The sequence below is a fragment of the Talaromyces marneffei genome, chromosome 2 (assembly GCF_009556855.1).
Source record: "Talaromyces marneffei chromosome 2, complete sequence".
Classification (NCBI taxonomy): Eukaryota; Fungi; Ascomycota; class Eurotiomycetes; order Eurotiales; family Trichocomaceae; genus Talaromyces; species Talaromyces marneffei.
In genome coordinates this window covers 399,341-417,236 of record NC_072349.1, presented here as the reverse complement: position 1 = coordinate 417,236, position 17,896 = coordinate 399,341, and the positions used below count along the sequence as shown (strand labels likewise).

General features: G+C 48.3%; 6 protein-coding genes across 6 annotated transcripts; 4 read left to right on the top strand and 2 right to left on the bottom strand.

The window, feature by feature from the left end:
• Nucleotides 1-2,071: 2,071 nt before the first annotated feature.
• EYB26_002489 (uncharacterized protein) lies at nucleotides 2,072-2,618 on the top strand (the record flags this gene model as incomplete). The annotated part of the gene is made up of 2 exons (XM_054261794.1): nucleotides 2,072-2,169; nucleotides 2,243-2,618. 2 exons carry the CDS (start codon nucleotides 2,072-2,074, stop codon nucleotides 2,616-2,618), a joined length of 474 nt encoding a protein of 157 aa, XP_054117769.1.
• A 1,507-nt stretch (nucleotides 2,619-4,125) lies between these two features.
• On the bottom strand, nucleotides 4,126-5,955 carry EYB26_002488 (uncharacterized protein; the record flags this gene model as incomplete). The annotated part of the gene is made up of 4 exons (XM_054261793.1): nucleotides 4,126-4,914; nucleotides 4,990-5,624; nucleotides 5,678-5,787; nucleotides 5,855-5,955. 4 exons carry the CDS (start codon nucleotides 5,953-5,955, stop codon nucleotides 4,126-4,128), a joined length of 1,635 nt encoding a protein of 544 aa, XP_054117768.1.
• A 314-nt stretch (nucleotides 5,956-6,269) lies between these two features.
• Nucleotides 6,270-7,744, top strand: EYB26_002487 (uncharacterized protein; the record flags this gene model as incomplete). Its single annotated transcript, XM_054261792.1, has 2 exons — nucleotides 6,270-6,872; nucleotides 6,938-7,744. The coding sequence occupies 2 exons, from the start codon at nucleotides 6,270-6,272 to the stop codon at nucleotides 7,742-7,744; spliced, it is 1,410 nt and encodes a 469-aa protein (XP_054117767.1).
• A 961-nt stretch (nucleotides 7,745-8,705) lies between these two features.
• EYB26_002486 (uncharacterized protein) lies at nucleotides 8,706-10,328 on the top strand (the record flags this gene model as incomplete). The annotated part of the gene is made up of 3 exons (XM_054261791.1): nucleotides 8,706-8,830; nucleotides 8,892-9,312; nucleotides 9,375-10,328. 3 exons carry the CDS (start codon nucleotides 8,706-8,708, stop codon nucleotides 10,326-10,328), a joined length of 1,500 nt encoding a protein of 499 aa, XP_054117766.1.
• Nucleotides 10,329-11,140: 812 nt separating this feature from the next.
• Nucleotides 11,141-14,872, bottom strand: EYB26_002485 (uncharacterized protein; the record flags this gene model as incomplete). Its single annotated transcript, XM_054261790.1, has 8 exons — nucleotides 11,141-12,477; nucleotides 12,546-13,176; nucleotides 13,244-13,341; nucleotides 13,406-13,584; nucleotides 13,649-13,840; nucleotides 13,905-13,934; nucleotides 13,996-14,783; nucleotides 14,840-14,872. 8 exons carry the CDS (start codon nucleotides 14,870-14,872, stop codon nucleotides 11,141-11,143), a joined length of 3,288 nt encoding a protein of 1,095 aa, XP_054117765.1.
• A 406-nt stretch (nucleotides 14,873-15,278) lies between these two features.
• On the top strand, nucleotides 15,279-17,052 carry EYB26_002484 (uncharacterized protein; the record flags this gene model as incomplete). The annotated part of the gene is made up of 2 exons (XM_054261789.1): nucleotides 15,279-16,818; nucleotides 16,919-17,052. The coding sequence occupies 2 exons, from the start codon at nucleotides 15,279-15,281 to the stop codon at nucleotides 17,050-17,052; spliced, it is 1,674 nt and encodes a 557-aa protein (XP_054117764.1).
• Between the last annotated feature and the right edge of the window lie 844 nt (nucleotides 17,053-17,896).

Sequence of the window (17,896 nt, the reverse complement as noted above, 5' to 3'; positions counted from 1 at the left end):
AGTCGATGACATCAACCGCTCTCCACACTGGTTAACTTAGTTACAACTTACAACCTCTCTGTACTCCATTCATCTGTTGCACTACACTGCATCTCATATTGAATCCATCCTGGTTATAATCCCCTGGCTCGTTGGTAAACGATGCTCATGTGCCTCGAAAGATTGATGGCTTATGGCTCCGCGATAGTCTGGCCTCGGTCGGACACCACCCGGACAGGCCGATTTATGACTCGTTTCCACTGGATGCCATTCGCAAGAGGTCCCTGATCCGCATTGGCGCCACGTGTTCCGGCAGATTGGGACGAGAATATCCTACATAACAGGGCTGTTGGGACGACTAGACAATGCTCTCTTGATGAAGCTAGCCAACAGGCGGCAGATGCAAGGAGCGCTGCTTAGGGGACGTGTAGACTCAACTGGTTACACTGTCTTTGAAGGTGGAATTGGTTGCACCAATGCTCCAGACCATTGATTGCCTCCGGGCTTCGATGTTCAGTTCCGTGATCACATGCCATAATAGTGCTCATTACGGTGATGTATATATAATGGTAGTAGTGTTCTAACAAATCCTGCCGGATACGGTAGGTCTAGCTCTTGGCTGAGCCTCATCTATTCGTCTACTTCAGAACACCAACCCGCGTCTATCATACCCTTTCGTCGGTCACATCACAGGCTTGTGTGATGATCTTGACTGATAGGAATTCTGTTTGTGGTGTCTTGATGGCTTTTTTCTTTCTATTGCTCTTGGAAGGTCAAATAATGCGAGCCTAGTGAAGCTGTGTTGTAGTAAAGCTCGCGCTGAGGTTAAGAGCCTGCATCCTAGCGCCACCAGTCACTACGTAAGCATATCCAGTAGATGCCACTCATTGATAGTAGAAATTAGACGAATAATTCATACAAACTGCATTTCCGAGTGCCTCGAACCTGGTAACAGCTAGCTCAGCTGGTTTGCTTTGTGCAGGGTATGGTTTTGGCGGAGGGCCTTGGATGACCTCAGGAAGCAATCTCGAAATTTCCCAGTTGCATCATCAATGGTTAAGAAATAAAGGAAGGAAAGCTGAGTACGGGGAATACTCATCCCTGCTCAACTCAGGAAAACCCTAATCGAACATCTTATTGCACTGGTTGATCTTATATTCTTTCTTTCATGGCAATGTTGATCAATCTGGTGGCGGATTCCAGGTTATTTGTTAGATATATAATTATATATAGTTATGTAACCAGTTTCCATAGCATAAGATATTCCAATCTTAAAGGGAAATCCACGGTAGTTGTTCGATCAATCACTGGTGAAAAGCCAGTCACAGTATTGTGTAGGAGAGACCTTGAACTTGTCAAGAACAATGAACCACTCAGAGACTCCTTAACTCAATAACATCATCGACAGAAAGATTGTCCAACGACTGAACTCGGCGAAGCATATGTTCGATCCGGTCTCCTGCCTGATGCTCCATGCTGATGATAGATGGTTATATACTGGAGGGGTGGTTGATATAATAACGGTAGGATATAGCTTTCCATCATATACCGTTGATATAGTGACGGTGTAGTAAATATGGTTCTTAATACTATGGCATAGAGAGTTTTTGCTCATTGACTACTGTTACGTTTCCTTCTGCCCCTACTATGTAGAAGCTGAACTTTCAAGTCCTCCCGATTTAGCGGGCTATACTCGTAGCTAAGTGTGATATATCCCTATGGGGATGAAAACATCTTGTTGGTGCTAGTGTAATTTAAAATCGCCATTTTGGGATTAGTAGATGCCACGATATCGCCATCAGCTAGTTATATGTCCTTTCACCTCCTATGGGATAGCATTAAAGTGATCCTGTCAACTACACGTCCTATCCTGGTGCGGCTGAACGTGCCATACAAAATGACCTCAACCCTTCACATTCTATTTTGTCCTTCTAACCGCTTCACCATAGTTCATTGTATCTCTAGCAGGCAGTCTCCCATTCATTATCACTCTCAACATGGCCTCTAGCTCTGAGCTGGGAGTTGTTCTGGTCGTCGGTGGCTGTGGCTATCTGGGTTCCAATCTGGTCAAGGCGCTACAGGCAGAGTCAACATGCACCGCCATCCACGTTTGTCAGCCGGAAACCAACCCAGAACCTATATCCAGACGACGTCACTTACTATGCAAGAGATATCAGTGATTCCCAGCAGGTCGGTGACCTCTTCGCAAAAATCAATCCACATGTGGTTTTCCACACTGCCTCGCCAAAGGACATCGCTCTAGAACCTCTCTTGCGCAAGCCAATGTAGACGGCATCCGCAACCTCTTGAAGGCTACTCGTGAGACGGAGAACACGCGTGCCTTTATCTACACTGGTTCACACTCTGCGTTGGAGCAAATGCCTGTCATAAAACAGACAGAAGAGACCGCCAAGCTCTACTCTGAGTTCAGCAAAGATGCTAATCCATATGCCAAATCCAAGGCTATCGCAGATGCTGAGGTGCAGGCTGCAGACACACCATCCGCCCTGACCACCGCTGTCATACGCATCCCTGAACTTTATGGCGAAAACGACGATAACTGTGTGGGCACACTGCTGGACACAATCAAAAAAGGCCAACACAACGTGCAGCTTGGCGATAACAAACCACTCTTTTGAATTCGTCTACGTAGAAAAGGCCTGCGAAGCACATATTCTGGCAGCTAAACGAATACTTGAGGGACGTCTCAACGGCGGCCAAGCTTTCTTCATTTCTGACGGTGTAAGTCTCCCCTACTTTGATTTTGCGCGTAAATTGTACGCTGGTGCCGGTCATCCGGTTCCACCAGATCAAATCAAAGTCATACCGCTCTGGCTTGTGGTCAGCATTGCACAGCTTGGCGAATAGCTTTATTGGGCTTTAACTTTGAATACTAGATTTCCGGAAATGCGCAGTCAGCGCCTTAGATACCTTGCGGGTGGTTGCCAATGGGATATCAGCAAAGCAAAGAATCAACTGGGCTATAAGCCAGTTGTAGACCAAGATGCGGGTTCTCGAGAAGGTTGCGCAAGCCGAAAGCATACGTTTGGGCATCAAGAAATAGCCAGCATACATGATGAACGGCGATTCCATCTGTCTTCAAGACGTTTCAGGAGTCATCCGACGCATCGTTGTCCTTCTCTATACGCGAGATCACTCTCCTAGTTCAACCGATAGTTAGCTAAATGTATATATTTTGTATAAGAGCACCTAGAGATATATCTTCTATGCAATGCGTTCGAGTGCCACTGGTGCTATGAGTAGATTAGCCAAGGAAGTTGCACTCTGCAATATTGACGCACACTGCGATTCCGGAGGCGATTCAGAATCCTCGGTTGATATCTAGAACCGTGGTAGTCGCAACAACGCCCTTGGTACTTGGCATAGCTGGAAGGAAATAGGACACATCGGCCCTCCCCAGTCCAAGCGCTAGGTAGGTAAAAGGCTGGGACAGAAACGTGATAAAAAGAGCGAGGCACCAGGATTGAAGAGTTGTTTGTAATCCCACCAACGTTTGTCTCCAGCGTTCAACCCAAGCTCCTCTTCCAACTCTCGCAGCTGAAGTTTCACATATAGCCAGTCCGTGTTGAGGTTTCGTTCATTTGTGCTCTAGTCAGCCTCGGTTTCTATGCGCGGCTATCCACAAGCCTACTCTGTGAAAACTGAGTCGCCAGTACCAGCGTATGAATCACCACTCTAGACCCAGATGTGAGTGATTAACAGTTGTCAATCTCTTGGGTCGTTGATATATGTTCAGTGTCAATGAGAGTTTTCCTTCCCGGCTGAGAACTTAATGCCTGGCTTGGATCTCGTTTCATCTCAAGTTATCCGACTATTGCACTAAAAGTGTTTGGATATAACCGCTTATGTTGATCAATTGCATTGATTAATTTCAGATTGTCTTGTCTCAGTACGTTGCAAGTCTTATATTTAAGGCACATTTAGCTCACTTGAGTTATTACTCAGAGAAGAGAATTAGCAACTGAAGTTTAATACTGAGGCAATATCCTAAAGCGGCAGACATTTCAAGCTTCTCAGCTATTGATCTTATTTTGGGCAGGCAGTCTTATCTTATATTTTCCTGAAACTTTTCTTTACTTTCTCTCTGTTAGCAGAATGAGATAATCCAACGAAGGGACTGTCCAATCACTGGAGCGCCCGAAAGAAGTCCTCGACTGCAGCAAGCGCGTAATCCACATCCTTCTCTTCGTGCATCAAGTTGAGCGAGAGGAAGCCCCTCTTCCCAATATAAATGGACCTGCTGATCAGGAAGAAGAAAAACGTATCCCGGAGTCTCGTTGGATAAGGACCGCTGTAGTGAAGACCAATCGTGCTCCCAAAGCCCGTTGCCTGCAGCCAATCGCTTTTATAACGAGCCACAATCTCGTTAATGCCTTCTCGAAGCTTCTCTCCGAGAGCGTTGATGCGTGATATGCTCTCTGCTGTCAGAATCTTACTGGCGGCAACGCCGGCAGCCATAGAGAAGGTGTTGTTGTTGTGGGTGCCGGAATGGAACAACCCGTTGGGGTTGAGAGCAGACATTATGTCTGCGCGTCCACCAAATGCGCCAAAGCTGAAGCCACCCGCCAGGTATTTACCAACCGTGGTCATATCTGGATAGATCCCGTGGTATTCCTGTAGTCCTCCCATATGGAACCTCGACGTTATAATCTCGTCGTAGATGAGGATTGCACCGGTTCCCGTAGCTGCGTTGCGCAGGTATTCAAGGAATGCCTTGCTTGCTGGTATCATTCCGTTTGCGCCCTGCATTGGTTCAACTAAGATAGCAGCGAGTTCTTCGGTGATGTATTTGTTGTTGTAGCTGGTATCGTTGTATTGACCGATAACAAATTGGTGTGGCAGATTCAGAGCATTTGGGCCGGCCGCGCCGAAGTGTGCGAACGCCCCGTGGTAACCTCCGGCAAAGACGAGTATCTAATATGATCAATGAAAACAGTGAGTTGTTGCGGACAGTTAATGGGTCAGGTAGGGAACTCTATGGACGGCTACCTTTTTACGTCCGGTGTGTGCTAACGCTACTGCGAGTGCCATTGTGTTGGCTTCGGTACCCGAGTTTGTGAATCGCACTTTCTCTATGCTCCTAAATCGATGAACAATGTGCCGAGCCAAGATGACTTCATTCTCGCTAGTACCTCCCAGATTGAAACCTCGGCTCTGAACAGTATTTTGGACGGCCGTGACAATGTCAGGGTGAGAATGTCCGAAAAGGGCGGCCGAGAACTCGGACACGAAATCCAGATATTCATGCCCATCTAACGAGGTGACACGACACCCCTTGCCTGATTTGATGCTCATTGGGAAGGGATAATAGTGTAGAACAGAGCGTGTATTACCGCCTGGCATATACTTGAGAGCCTCTTCGTGATTGGCTTGGGATTTTAGATTCGCGGCAGAGTATGACTCAGTGACTGATTCATATAACGCGTCCAATCTATCAGATAAGTTTATTTTGCTTGCGAGCTCTGTGCCAGACAACGGCTTCCGATACTCTGATTCCACGTAGATGGTGCTCAGGTTTTTGCTCCTCACAAGCACCGAGGTCGACCCTTTTGGAAACCAGATCATACTGCCCGACTTGGCGATAAAGCGCCGTCTAGAGGTGGCATCTTCCCATTCTGACTCGCCTAGCTGGGAGTCAGTGGTCACTCGTGAAGCGCAGACCACGAAATATACTTACCTGTTAAAACGTATTTCATCTCGTCCCATTCAGCCGTAAATTGTTCCTTGCCATCCTCGACGTCATCCGCATTCCAGACACCGCATACTACGGGAGCCGTCGACGACGGACTAGATCCTGTCAGCAATGACTAATTGCCCTTCATCGGTAACGTTATTGGGAAGGGGTTGTCGATACCTTGAAGCCACCAGATCGGAATACTCTCCAGGGCCATCCCGAACGCAACGAGGCAAGGACGGTACGTCCGACAGCACGCTGAGAGACGGCAACTGCTCCATAACAAGGTAATGAATGAATAACTTGTTCTCACAAAGGGTAATCGTTAGTGTGAGGAAATGCGCGAACTTGACAATGAATACGTGTTTTTATACCTACCATCTATACTGTACCTAAATGACCGCCGGGCATTTCCACTACCGGTATCGTCTCCAACAGACTTGGTACCTAGGTATTTCCCGCCGGAGCACCCCACCAGATTCTCTAAGGTCACGCAACCACGGACTTCACTTAAAAATATAAGGATACTGACATAGCAGCGATATGTCAATCGCAATTCAAAATCGATTCAGCCGAGTGGCCCGCAAAGTTAACAATGGCGACTTGGATGGAAAAGGAACAATTTGCGTCCCAAGTGGGCGACGCGGACTTGGAAGCCCAAGCCCCCAACCCCGCGGAATTTCCCCTGCGGACAAAGGAAGGCATTAGCTATTGGATCGGAGAGCACCATATTGACTGGGATGATGAATTCAGAGACCGAAGCCTACCCACTGAAGTGGACGTGGCCATTATCGGCAGCGGAATCACTGGCGCTACAGTGGTCCACGAACTGTGCAAGGCGCGACCTGGCCTCCGAGTCGCCGTCCTGGAAGCTCGCGGAATCTGTACAGGAGGAACTGGAAGGAATGGCGGGCACCTTTGCCGACCGGAGGCCTTTGATATTCGTGAGCTAGCGGCCACTTTTGGCGTCGAGGATGCGGTACGACTACGCCAGTTGATGCTTGTCAACCGGGACATGACTTTGGATGTTGTGGCCGAGCTGGGAGTTGCCGATGAAATTGACCTTCGCCTAGACGGTACGATTGTAGTTTTCAAGACGGCGGAACAACGCGAAGCCTACGCGGAAGATTTGAAATTTGGCATCGAACATGGCCTCCGTCATGAAGGTTACCTGCTGACCCCTGAGGAGGTCCTTCAAGTACGTACTCTCCTTCCAGATCAGGGATCTGCAGTTGTGTTACAATGGAACTGACCGCTACACAGAGAGTAGATATTCCACCTACATTAGCGGAGAACGGAGCTGCTTTCATCGAAAAGTCGGGGACCTTGTACCCTCGAAAACTAGTCCACGCCATGCTCAAACACGCGAAGTCGCAAATGCCCTCTCTAACGCTTCATCCATATGCACCAGTCTCGAATGTCTCTTATGATGCGAACGCTGCAAGCTACAAATACACAGTAACAACTGGAAAAGGCTCCATCTCTGCACGCTGCGTCTTCCACGCAACGAATGCATACGCTAGCCACCTTCTTCCTCCCTTGAAAGGCACCAAGGGCGTGTTTGCTGCTAAATGTCATGTGATGGCGGTCCAACCGAATGTTCCCAGTCGACCCGAACTGAAACCTGGATTCGGGTACGATGATATGTGGCAGTGGATGATCCAGAGGAAGAACGGAGGCCTTTTTCTCTACGGCGACTCTACGGCTGAGTTTATAGGCGATTTTGACGACTCTGTCACACTTCCCGAGACTCACCCGGTTCGTAAAAATATGTTCGACTTTCTCGAGACAATGTTTCCCAGCTTTTTTGAGAATATTGATTCAAAGGATGTGACCTATGACTGGACGGGTATTCTAGCATTTACGAACAACGGGGCAAGTATCGTTGGCAGGCCGTACAAGGAGCGCAAGGGTGAGTTCATGTCCGTGGGACACAATGGAGAGGGGATGACTCGGTGCGTATCCTGCGCATCGGCTTTGACAGGGGCTCTGATTCAATATCTGGATGGGAATCCGGAGACTTGGGTTGCCCCTACTTGGCTTCCTATAGGATTTCGTCGGAATATCTGAACCACGCGAAGGGTACAATCTACTATTTAGTTCAGTATACGTATGAATACATCGGTTTATTGCTGGCTATACTTGTCTCCTGTAAGGCTAGCAGTTCGTCATGCGATACTCATTTCCACGCCACAGCCCTCTATTTTACCGACACTTTCTGAACATGTAGTCACAGATGCCAACGGCAACTAATTTCTGTTCACCTTCCCCGGAATTATTTCTCCTCGAAAGATCATATCGCAAAGGAGAAGTGCCCCGCACAGGGAATTGATCAAGCTTGGGACTGTCTTGCAACAATCTGCATGGAGGCTCTTCGTGTCTGTGTACCATTGCTTCCTGCGTCACAAGCTCACGCACTATGGCGAGAGTATCTAGCGTGAGCTTCACGGCCTTGCCGGTAAAGTTACATGGCTTTCGTCAGCGTTGGTCAATCCCTGTTGCTCCGGAGCAGAGCGTTTGGAACTGCTGCGACTTTATTATATGGTTTCATCCTCTGTGAACGTTTCGTAAGGAGAGGCTCTTCTAGCTTCTACGTGTTGGAAATCGCGTTATCAGTCAGGTTCTGGGAGAAGCTCCGGCGGGTCAAGTTTCGGAGTGGATAGGTAATCAACATGGTTAATTTTCTGGCTAATGAACGATTTCGTGCTTCTCAATGTCCGACACTAGCTACAACAATTCATACATAAGAGTTTTAGACCAAGAAACTGCCTGGCGAAGGCAAAAAAGTGTAAAGTAATGGTAGAGTAGGTACATGCTGGTGAGTACCCAAGTATCGTAATAATTCCCCGGCGGGGGATTTTTTGTTTTCCATTTAGGTCGCCCCGGCAAACGAGACAAAAGAAAGGAGTGAGAGGAATAACTTATGAAACACGACATCTCTTGATTTATTTTCTGAATTCTGCATATAAAATTTGTATAGGGACGAACGCTGCTCCAGATACTCGTACCGCTCTCAAATTATCATCAGAAAATGGTAGCCAACATTGAACTCACGGCACCTAACGGCCGGACCTTGAGTCTGCCAGTCGGACTTTTTATCAACAATGAATTCGTGGAAGGAGTCAAATCACAGAAGCTCACGAGCATTAATCCCGCGTGAGATTCTCCAAAACCAGCGCTGAGGTCAAATTTGATGACAACTGACAGAATAGCATAGGGACGAGAATCCGATAGCTACAATTGAGATTGCAACAGCCGAAGATGTCGACTTGGCCGTTGCGGCTGCTCAAAAAGCTTTCTCACATCCATGTTGGGCCGGTTTGGATGCTTCGAAAAGAGGAAAACTTCTCTATGCCCTTGCCCAGCTCATCAGAGACCATAGAGAAGACCTCGCCACGCTCGAGGCCTGGGATAACGGGAAGCCATACAAGGCCGCACTAGAAGAAGATTTGGAAGAAACAATTACCTGCTTTGAGTATTATGCTGGGTGGGCAGATAAGACCCATGGCGCAGTTGTTCAGGGCCCGCCGGAGAAGCTGATTTACACCCTGCGCGAGCCAATTGGAGTTTGTGGACAGATCATCCCTTGGAATTATCCCTTGAGTATGGCTGCATGGAAACTCGGTCCAGCACTTGCGGTACGTTTTGCCTTCATCTAAATCCCTCCGCCTCGTTGTATCATAACCTGACCTTAAAATAGTGTGGTAACACGGTGATCCTCAAGCCTGCTGAACAGACACCGCTCAGCGCTTTATACCTCGCCCAACTGATCAAGGAAGCTGGATTTCCTCCAGGAGTAGTTAATGTACTGAATGGATTCGGTTACGATGTGGGCGCGGCTATTGCGAAACACCCGGGCGTCGAGAAGGTGGCATTCACGGGAAGTACGGCGACAGGAAAAGAGATTATGAAGCTGGCTGCGGGAAATTTAAAAAACATCACGCTTGAGACAGGAGGAAAATCTCCCCTAATCGTATTTAACGATGCAGATCTTGACCAGGCAGCTAAATGGGCATATGTTGGGATCATGAGCAACCAGGGCCAGATCTGCACGGCAACCAGCCGGATCTTTGTGCAGGATACGATTTACGACAGCTTCCTGGAGCAGTTTGTCGGTGTAATTGAGCAGGAAACTCATGTTGGAGATCCATTTGCTGAAGAAACATCACACGGGCCTCAGGTGAGCAAAGCCCAATACGATCGTATACTCAGCTATATCGAGCGGGGCAAGAAAGAGGGAGCTACTGTTCTACTTGGAGGAACTCGATCTAGTTACCAGCAGAAAGGGTTTTTCATCATGCCTACAGTGTTTACTGAAGTCGCTGATAACATGACAATCTACCGAGAGGAAATATTCGGTCCTGTGGTGGTGATCTGCAAGTTCTCCTCGGAGGATGAGGTCATCCAGAGAGCCAATGACACGCTCTATGGGCTAGGAGGAGCGGTGTTCACCGAGAGTATCACACGAGCGCATCGGGTAGCTCATCAGATCCAGGCAGGCTCTGTTTGGGTCAACAGTAGTAATGATGGTGATATTCGGGCCCCCTTTGGTGGCATGAAACAGAGTGGGATCGGGAGGGAATTGGGGCAAGCTGGTCTAGAGGGCTACTCGACTATCAAAACTGTATACATCAATACAGGACTTAGAATATAGATGTTAGCTTCTGGAATCAGGCCTTACTAGAACCCTTATGTGCCGTTGATTATGTTAGCTCGAGTAGCTTCCAGAATACCACCCGCTAGTCCCCATGCCGTGCAAGCATTGATATTGATCCTAGAGCTGCATCGTAAGTCGTAACTGAGGCTTTCAAACAGACGTTAACCCAAGAACGGCATCCGAAGAATTATTCCTTCGGAGATTTCCACGGTGGCGGGGAGTCTGGGGGAAAAAGGAACAAAGAAAATGATGATTGATCGTATTTTTTGGCTTGTTTTTAAGAGAGAGGGGGCTACTGGTACATTACCTAGGTAGTCGTAACTGACACGATAGTTGAACTAGCAGAGGGTTTGAGCGTCTCTCTAAGGTACCTTCCTGTGAGGCGACCATTTATATAGCACTTATTTGTATTTAGGGCAGTGTTGCAGTTAAAGAGGCAAGAGAGAAGAGCACTCCAGGTACCATCTATGGATGGATGATGTCCAAAAGGTCTATCGACCTCCCCTTCCAGACCTCGGAATTAGACACGCATTTGAAGTAAGAGAAAATCCGTGATTGGCATAGACTACTAGCATTGAGAAATAGGCATTCCATGCAATACAGTCCCCGATGCTACCTAGATAGTACAGGCAACTATAATGGATGTACCGATTTAAACTATACGAAAATTATTCAAGGTGATCATGACATCATTGGCATATGTAAATATAAGTATTCGATCGTGCAAAGAGCTTAGCAGCTATGAAACTCTAATGAATGAAACAAAGAAGAATAGATGAATCATATCCACAAATAAAAACGCCTATGATTCAAAATAGGGGTATACAGAGATCAAATTGTCGGCTCAGTCCCTGTAGATTCAGCATGCCCTGCATTCCGGGAGAAGCCTCCGAGACAGGATTATCAGCCCGAATCCACAGCTCCTGTAAGAGACGAGATACATGGTCGAAATGAGCTATTGAGAAATGTTTTTGCGCTCGGTCCAGCAATCGCAGAACTTCCTGACGCAGCATCGGCTGCATGCAGCACTCATTTCCCACAACAACCAGGCTCCAGAGCATGGCGTTGGCTATCGTGAGACCTTCCGATTCAGCATGATCAACTAGGCTGCCAATGCTGTAGGTTAATAGTCGAATGTACGATTCAGAGATCTCGCTGCGGGTTGAAGTGAGTGCTATCATCGGGTTCGCTTCGAAGCCTCCACGCCACAAGTAAATCAAAGCAGCTTTCCGAATACATTCCCAGGCGGTCAATACTGAAGTAGCAAGGTGAGGTGAAAGATTATTAACTGCGCCTGGAGGAATCCATGATTCGAGAAGCACTTCTATCATCGTGACACAAGAAAGGCCGTTTAGTGTGTTGTTGACAGCGGGGTCATTGAAAACTGGTAGCCGTGATTCCGCCATAGTGTTGTCAAAGGCATGTTTCAGGCGACCATATAGTGATGTGCTGATTCGAGCACAAATCCGCTTTTCTTCGAACATGGCTGACATCATAGCAATAATCGTAATGAGGGATTCAGGGTACCCGATTGTGACTTCAAACGGGGTAAAGCTGGGCGTTTGAGAATGGGGATAAGCCTTGCCAGATCCCCCGACCGGGCAGATATTCCACTTTAGCCACGCCAGGTGGCTATCCTCCAGACGTCCGAGAGAGAAAGCCGAAATATCATTATAAGCGGCACAAGTACGCACGAACCGAGCAACGGAAAGAGAATCAATGATAGTCGGCTCGGTAGATTCGATCAGTGCGATCATTCCTTGAACGTGCAAGGACCAATTATTGACTTGCAGTGGAAATCCGAACATAGAAAGCAATAGGGACGCAGCTAAGACTTCCTTTAAATCACCTTCTTGGGTACCTCCAGATTGAAGACGAATCAGTTTTGATCGAATACCCGAAATAGTAACCTGATGCCAATTCAAAGCGTCTGTGGATGGCGATTCTGTGTCTGAGATGGTTAGATTGTCGTCAACAGCTCTCACTGCTATATTTGCAGAGTCTACAACTGTTTGCAATCGGGCTGCGAGGGCTAGAAGCGCGGTCAGAATGCTTGAAAATGTGCTTGCAAGAGGTAGAATCTCGTCCAGCAATGGGCAGCCGGATTGTCCGATGGCGACGAACGAGCGATGGCATCGCCGTATAACTGGCCACAAAAGATAGATTAATAAACGCCAACCCTCCTCTGGGTGGATGTTGGATCATAGAACTTACGGAAGCGGATGGCCTGGTTTTTCTGGCCGTTAAGGACCAGCCGTCTTATATCTGAGTTGTCGTTGTTTCTGGTCGGTAGCTTCTGGTCACATAGGGACAGATCAAAATATCCAGGTTGGCACATTCGCATGGTGGGATCACAAAGCCTTGTAACTACAGCATACAGAGTCACTTCCAGTTCACCATTCCATGACCAAATTTCCTCGTCAGGCGGGACTGGGAATGTCCACTCTGAAAGTGCAGCAGTATTGCTCAAGGCGAGGATGCCAGTACCATGCCCGCACCATCTGTATTGCATCAAAACAAGAGCAGATATTTTGCTGTGGTTGGTAGAAGATCGATCAAGTGCTTGAGAAGTGCAATAGAGAAGCAAACGATATATCTCCGACACGACAGGGTGTTCCCATCGTCCCACATTCTCATGGAGTAGAGAAAGGACTTTTAAGTGGATACGGGAAGAATTGTCCAATTTTTCGGGTACAACAATAGCGGGATTCTCCAGACCATCGGCCAAAGAAATGTATTGACGAAGAGCCAGACACTGGATAACAGAGGAAAGAACAACGAAATAGACAGAAGCGGGCGACAGACATGTCAGATAGGGGTCGAGCCGTATTAAATGAGGTAGGACCTGAAGAGTCAGTCCATTTGGTTAGCGAGCTACGGGCGTGATATAGAGATCAGAGGATTGACATTACCTCAGCGATAAGAAGTGAATGATCCAATAAATCAGCAAATTCGGTGTGTTGCAGGAATTGTGGATCAAGAAGAAGGTTAAGTAGATCCATGTCGCCATCTAGACTTGTTGAGTCAGAAGCGTGATGCGGTAGTCTGCATACAGAAAACGGGCTGATACTAACAGAGTATTAGGAATATTCCATGCAGCCATATCATTGACTCGGCCTGGTAGAGGAGACTCAAAGCATTGAAGTTCAGCAACTGTGGTGGAAAATCGAAAAAGAAATCCTTGGCCAATTCAATAGCCAGTTCCCAGTTTCTGTTGCGCTCGGCATAATTATCCAGGACGTAGTTTAATAGTCTTGTATTGCTCAGCCTAAGATCAAAGTCTGATGGTAGGAATAGTAGAAGGGTGGGGGACTTACTGGACTAGTGGACAATACAACTGAAAGTAGGAATGTTGAGGGTTTGTTGTAGTTGTCGACTCCTGGTGCATGGCAAACTGCTCCCGTGATATCCCTCCATGCCAAAGATCATCTGGTATGAACGGCATGGAACAGCAACGGGAACCAGTTTTGGAAGCTGGGGGGCGTTCATGATGTAGTAAGGCAAGGATACTGCAGCGTGTTAGAGGTAAGGCGCGTTGGTGAAGGAGACTGGAAGGCAGGCCATGCAAGTTACCTGTCTTGAAAAGATAAGCCCATTGCGGTGCTTCATACACATTGTTAGTTTGAAGCCGACACGGGGAAGAGATGATTCTACGCTGACGTACCGCCTCTCCACCTCATGTTCGGCTGATGTGCAGTCCCTGCCCCGGACCTGGTCATTGAAAATGACCCACGCAAGATGGTTCCAGCGTATTGCAATCTCTACAAACTCACTACTTAGACAATATGTGTAACTGAGAAATAACAGACAGAGAGAATTACAGAGCTTGACCTGACGGCTTTTCCACGACAGGTTCGGTGTCAATGCCAAGGCACTCATGCGAAGAGTATCCTTGGCTAACGCGCGCTCATTTTCGTAGTCCACCCCATCGTTATACGGCAGGAGCTCAAGCGATATGGCAAGCAGCGCGTACAAAAGCTCGATGCCAAGCGACTCTCTGAACGAGTGGGTAATGTGGCAATTCTGGGGTAAGATGCCGTATAGTCCCAGCTCGCCCGATTGTGAAAGCAGCTGATGCAGGAGATCAGCCGCGGACAGAGCATCGATGGGCAAATTAGGGAGGTTTTCGACCAGGGTCAGACAGTTGACGAACCCACTTGACGAGTCTGCCGGCCTTGGCCGCCTGGCTGAGGGTACCACCGTGGCCGTTGCCGGCGAGCTGGTCTGGGGTTGTGGGGAATCTATGCAAGATGGGTCGTGATCGGTCGCCAGCGATGGGAGGCTAGGAGAAGCGGCCCTTTCACTGGGGGTCGTAGCAAGGGGGGACGGATAAAGGACACGAGAGGATTGCTTTCTCGGCCGGCCCCTGCTTCGCAGCGGCCGTTCTCTTTTGCATTGCAAGTTCAGCCGAGTGCACCGCGCACAGGGGTCTTCATAGTTGCACTGGGTTTTCTATAGCATCTGTTTAGTTGTCTCTGCAAAGCGAAGAACGAGGAAATTCCACGCACTAGCTTCGAGCAGCGGTCGCAGGCCCTAGACATGGGGGATCTGTCACAATACCGAACCGAGTCCTCCACGATCTGGCTGACATTCATTCAGGGGGCTCAGTATTGAATAGCAGAGAGAGTAAAATCGACGACGGGAAATAATGCAGGTGGGAACGGGGGATAAAGTAGAGAAATTGATGCTTGTGCGAGGTCGTCGAGGCGACGACCCCGCATCACAGCGGGAGTTCCGGTACAAATTCTCCGGCGGCAATATTTCCTGCAGTTGCCAATAATGTCAATACGTATCTGCAGAGGCCGAGGCCGGGGCTGAGCTGCCACATAATTCTGGCCAGGGGCACAGAATGCCGTTCAGTATGATTTGTCCCTTGATTCTTCGCTTTCCTTCCGCTTGCTCGCTGTTGTGCTGGGTCGAGTTCATTACCACTGTTCCCTCTGCACCATGGGATCGATTACAGCCAACGGCCAAATGGCGGACTGGGAATCTCGTGCTTTGAAGAAAAGAAAGGAGCGAGAAGACAAGATCTATCAATGGGGATTGGAAACCCCTCGTGTTCCCCCGGACGTAACCTGCGTCAAGAACTTCCCCCAATCCTGCGGCGCCTTGACCCAGGAGGAGATTGAAGTAACCGAGACTCCGCCAACTTTGATCGTCAAGAAGCTGCAAGAACGTACATGGTCAGCAGAAAAAGTCATACGCGCGTTCATTTCTCGCACAGTCATCGCACATTCCCTGGTGAATCCACTCACTGAAGTTTTCTTCAACGATGCCATCGAACGCGCCCAACGGCTGGATTCGTTCTATGAGAAGACGGGTAGGCCGGTAGGCCCATTGCATGGGTTCCCGATGAGCATCAAGGACGTGATGATCATCGATAATCATGACGCAACCCTGGGGTTTGTGGCTTGGATCGGTCGTAAACGTCCTGTCGAAGATCGCCTTGTGACGAAGCTACAATCCGCCGGCGTCGTGTTTTATTGCAAGACCAACGTCCCACAAAGTCTGATGTCTGGAGAGTGCGTGAATTTTATATTCGGAAGAACTTCCACTCCCTGGAACACTTGGCTGTCTGCCGGGGGATCGAGCGGTGGAGAGGCAGCCCTCATTTCTCTAGGCGGAAGTCCGCTGGGTATCGGCACTGATATTGCGGGATCTATTCGGACCCCCGCTAATTTTAACGGGATCTACGGTCTTTGTCCATCTCCAGACCGGTTTCCATTGCATAGTGCAGAGAATAGTGGCGGCTCTAGTATCATCCGCGCGGTTGCCGGGCCTTTGGCTCGTGGCGTGGATGGTCTCGAGCTGTATGTTCGAACTGTGCTGGGTTTCAACCCTTGGGAGTGGGATTTCAGCACTGTGCATCTCCCCTGGAGAGAGGCGGAGTATCTTATTGGAAAGCGACGAAGACTTTGCTTTGCTTTCATGCCGCACGACTCCGTGGTCTTACCGCACCCACCCATCCAGCGGGGTATGAACCTATTGAAGAATGCGCTCCAAGAAGCGGGACATCAGGTTATAGATATTGAACCGTTTGACGGCAAAGAAATCATTGACCTATCACGCAAGATATGGGCCGCAAGCGGAAGCGAAGAACTGATCGAGATCCTAGCAACCTTACAAGAACCTCTGATTCCAGAAGCTGAGCAGCCTGATCTATCCCAAGCACTCACTTCCAGGGAATACCAAGATTGCTACGTCCAGGCAAATATAATCCGCCAGAAATATTTAGACAAGTGGCAGGAAACAAAATACCGTACCAGAACCGGCCACCCTGTTGACGTTATCATAATGCCTTCAGGCGGACATGTCGCCCCTCCACACGGAACGATGGAATACTTTACATACGAAGCAATTTCGAATCTTTTAGAATGGACTTGCGCGACTGTGCCGGTAACTCATGTTGACCCAGCATTAGACCAGAAGCCAGACGACCTCACCTTTGTGCCAATGTCTGACTTTGACCAAAGGAACTGGGACAGGTGTAAGTTTCTTTCTTTTATTTGTTTTTTTATCTCCCCCCTCCCCGGGGCGCCTCTTTCTTTCCAATAACACATCGTCTGATTGACAAAACCCGTGACCAGACACACCGGAGTTATATCAGGATGGGCCTGTATGCCTTCAAGTCTTGGGACAGCGGTTCACCGAGGAAAAGGTATTGGGCATTTTACGTGTGATTGACCAGGCCTTAGGACGGGATGAGTACTATATGGCATGAAAATGATGTACATTGGGGAAATTGAATTTAGAATGCTCCCCGTGAGTATGCTAGTCAGTGGGTCTGCAAGCCTTCAAGTAAGAAGGAATTATGCCCATAGTTTTGGGCCTTTCGTGAACATCAGGCTGATAATAAATAGACATAGAAAGGTGATAATGTGGCCCTTAACTCTAGGTAACTCTCCATACAGCCCTAATCTGTACGATCTAACTATCGGCTCTATCCTGAGACGTACTGGTACACCTCTCGCACTTTTAATCAGGAGACCCTTATAACCTACACTACTTTCCGAGGGTGATCGGCGAATACCTCCGCTGACAGTTTGAATTCATCAAATCAAAAATTGGGATATAAAGGCCATGCAAAAATGTTCACCCATTGGCACCGTAAGTACCCGTCAGAGGGATAATGTACATGAATAAGTGGCGAATTATTGACCCATGAAGCATATTTAACATTGTTGTAACCCGTTCATCGAAGCCATCCTGTATTCTCGATGCCGTACCCTCCTATATTCAACTGTGTTTCTTCCCTTCATTCCGAGGTGGATCAAGAGAAACCCCAATCAACGCGCTTCAAATCCATGTCAATTTCCTAAGGTGCCTGGAATTTCCAGAAGCTATAGGATTCGCGAGTTTCCCATCGACTTTGAGGAGCAATGCAGCGGTCTTTTGACGCTGCCCGAAGAGGTAGATACGGTCATCATTGGACCAGGGATATTCAGGCGCACGCAGCGTATCAGCTTTCTATAGCGAGACTTGATCTGCGAGTCCCGATGATCGACGTTCGTGGGATTTGCATTGGTGCCACGGGTCGTAACGATGGACACATAAGCCATCCTGCG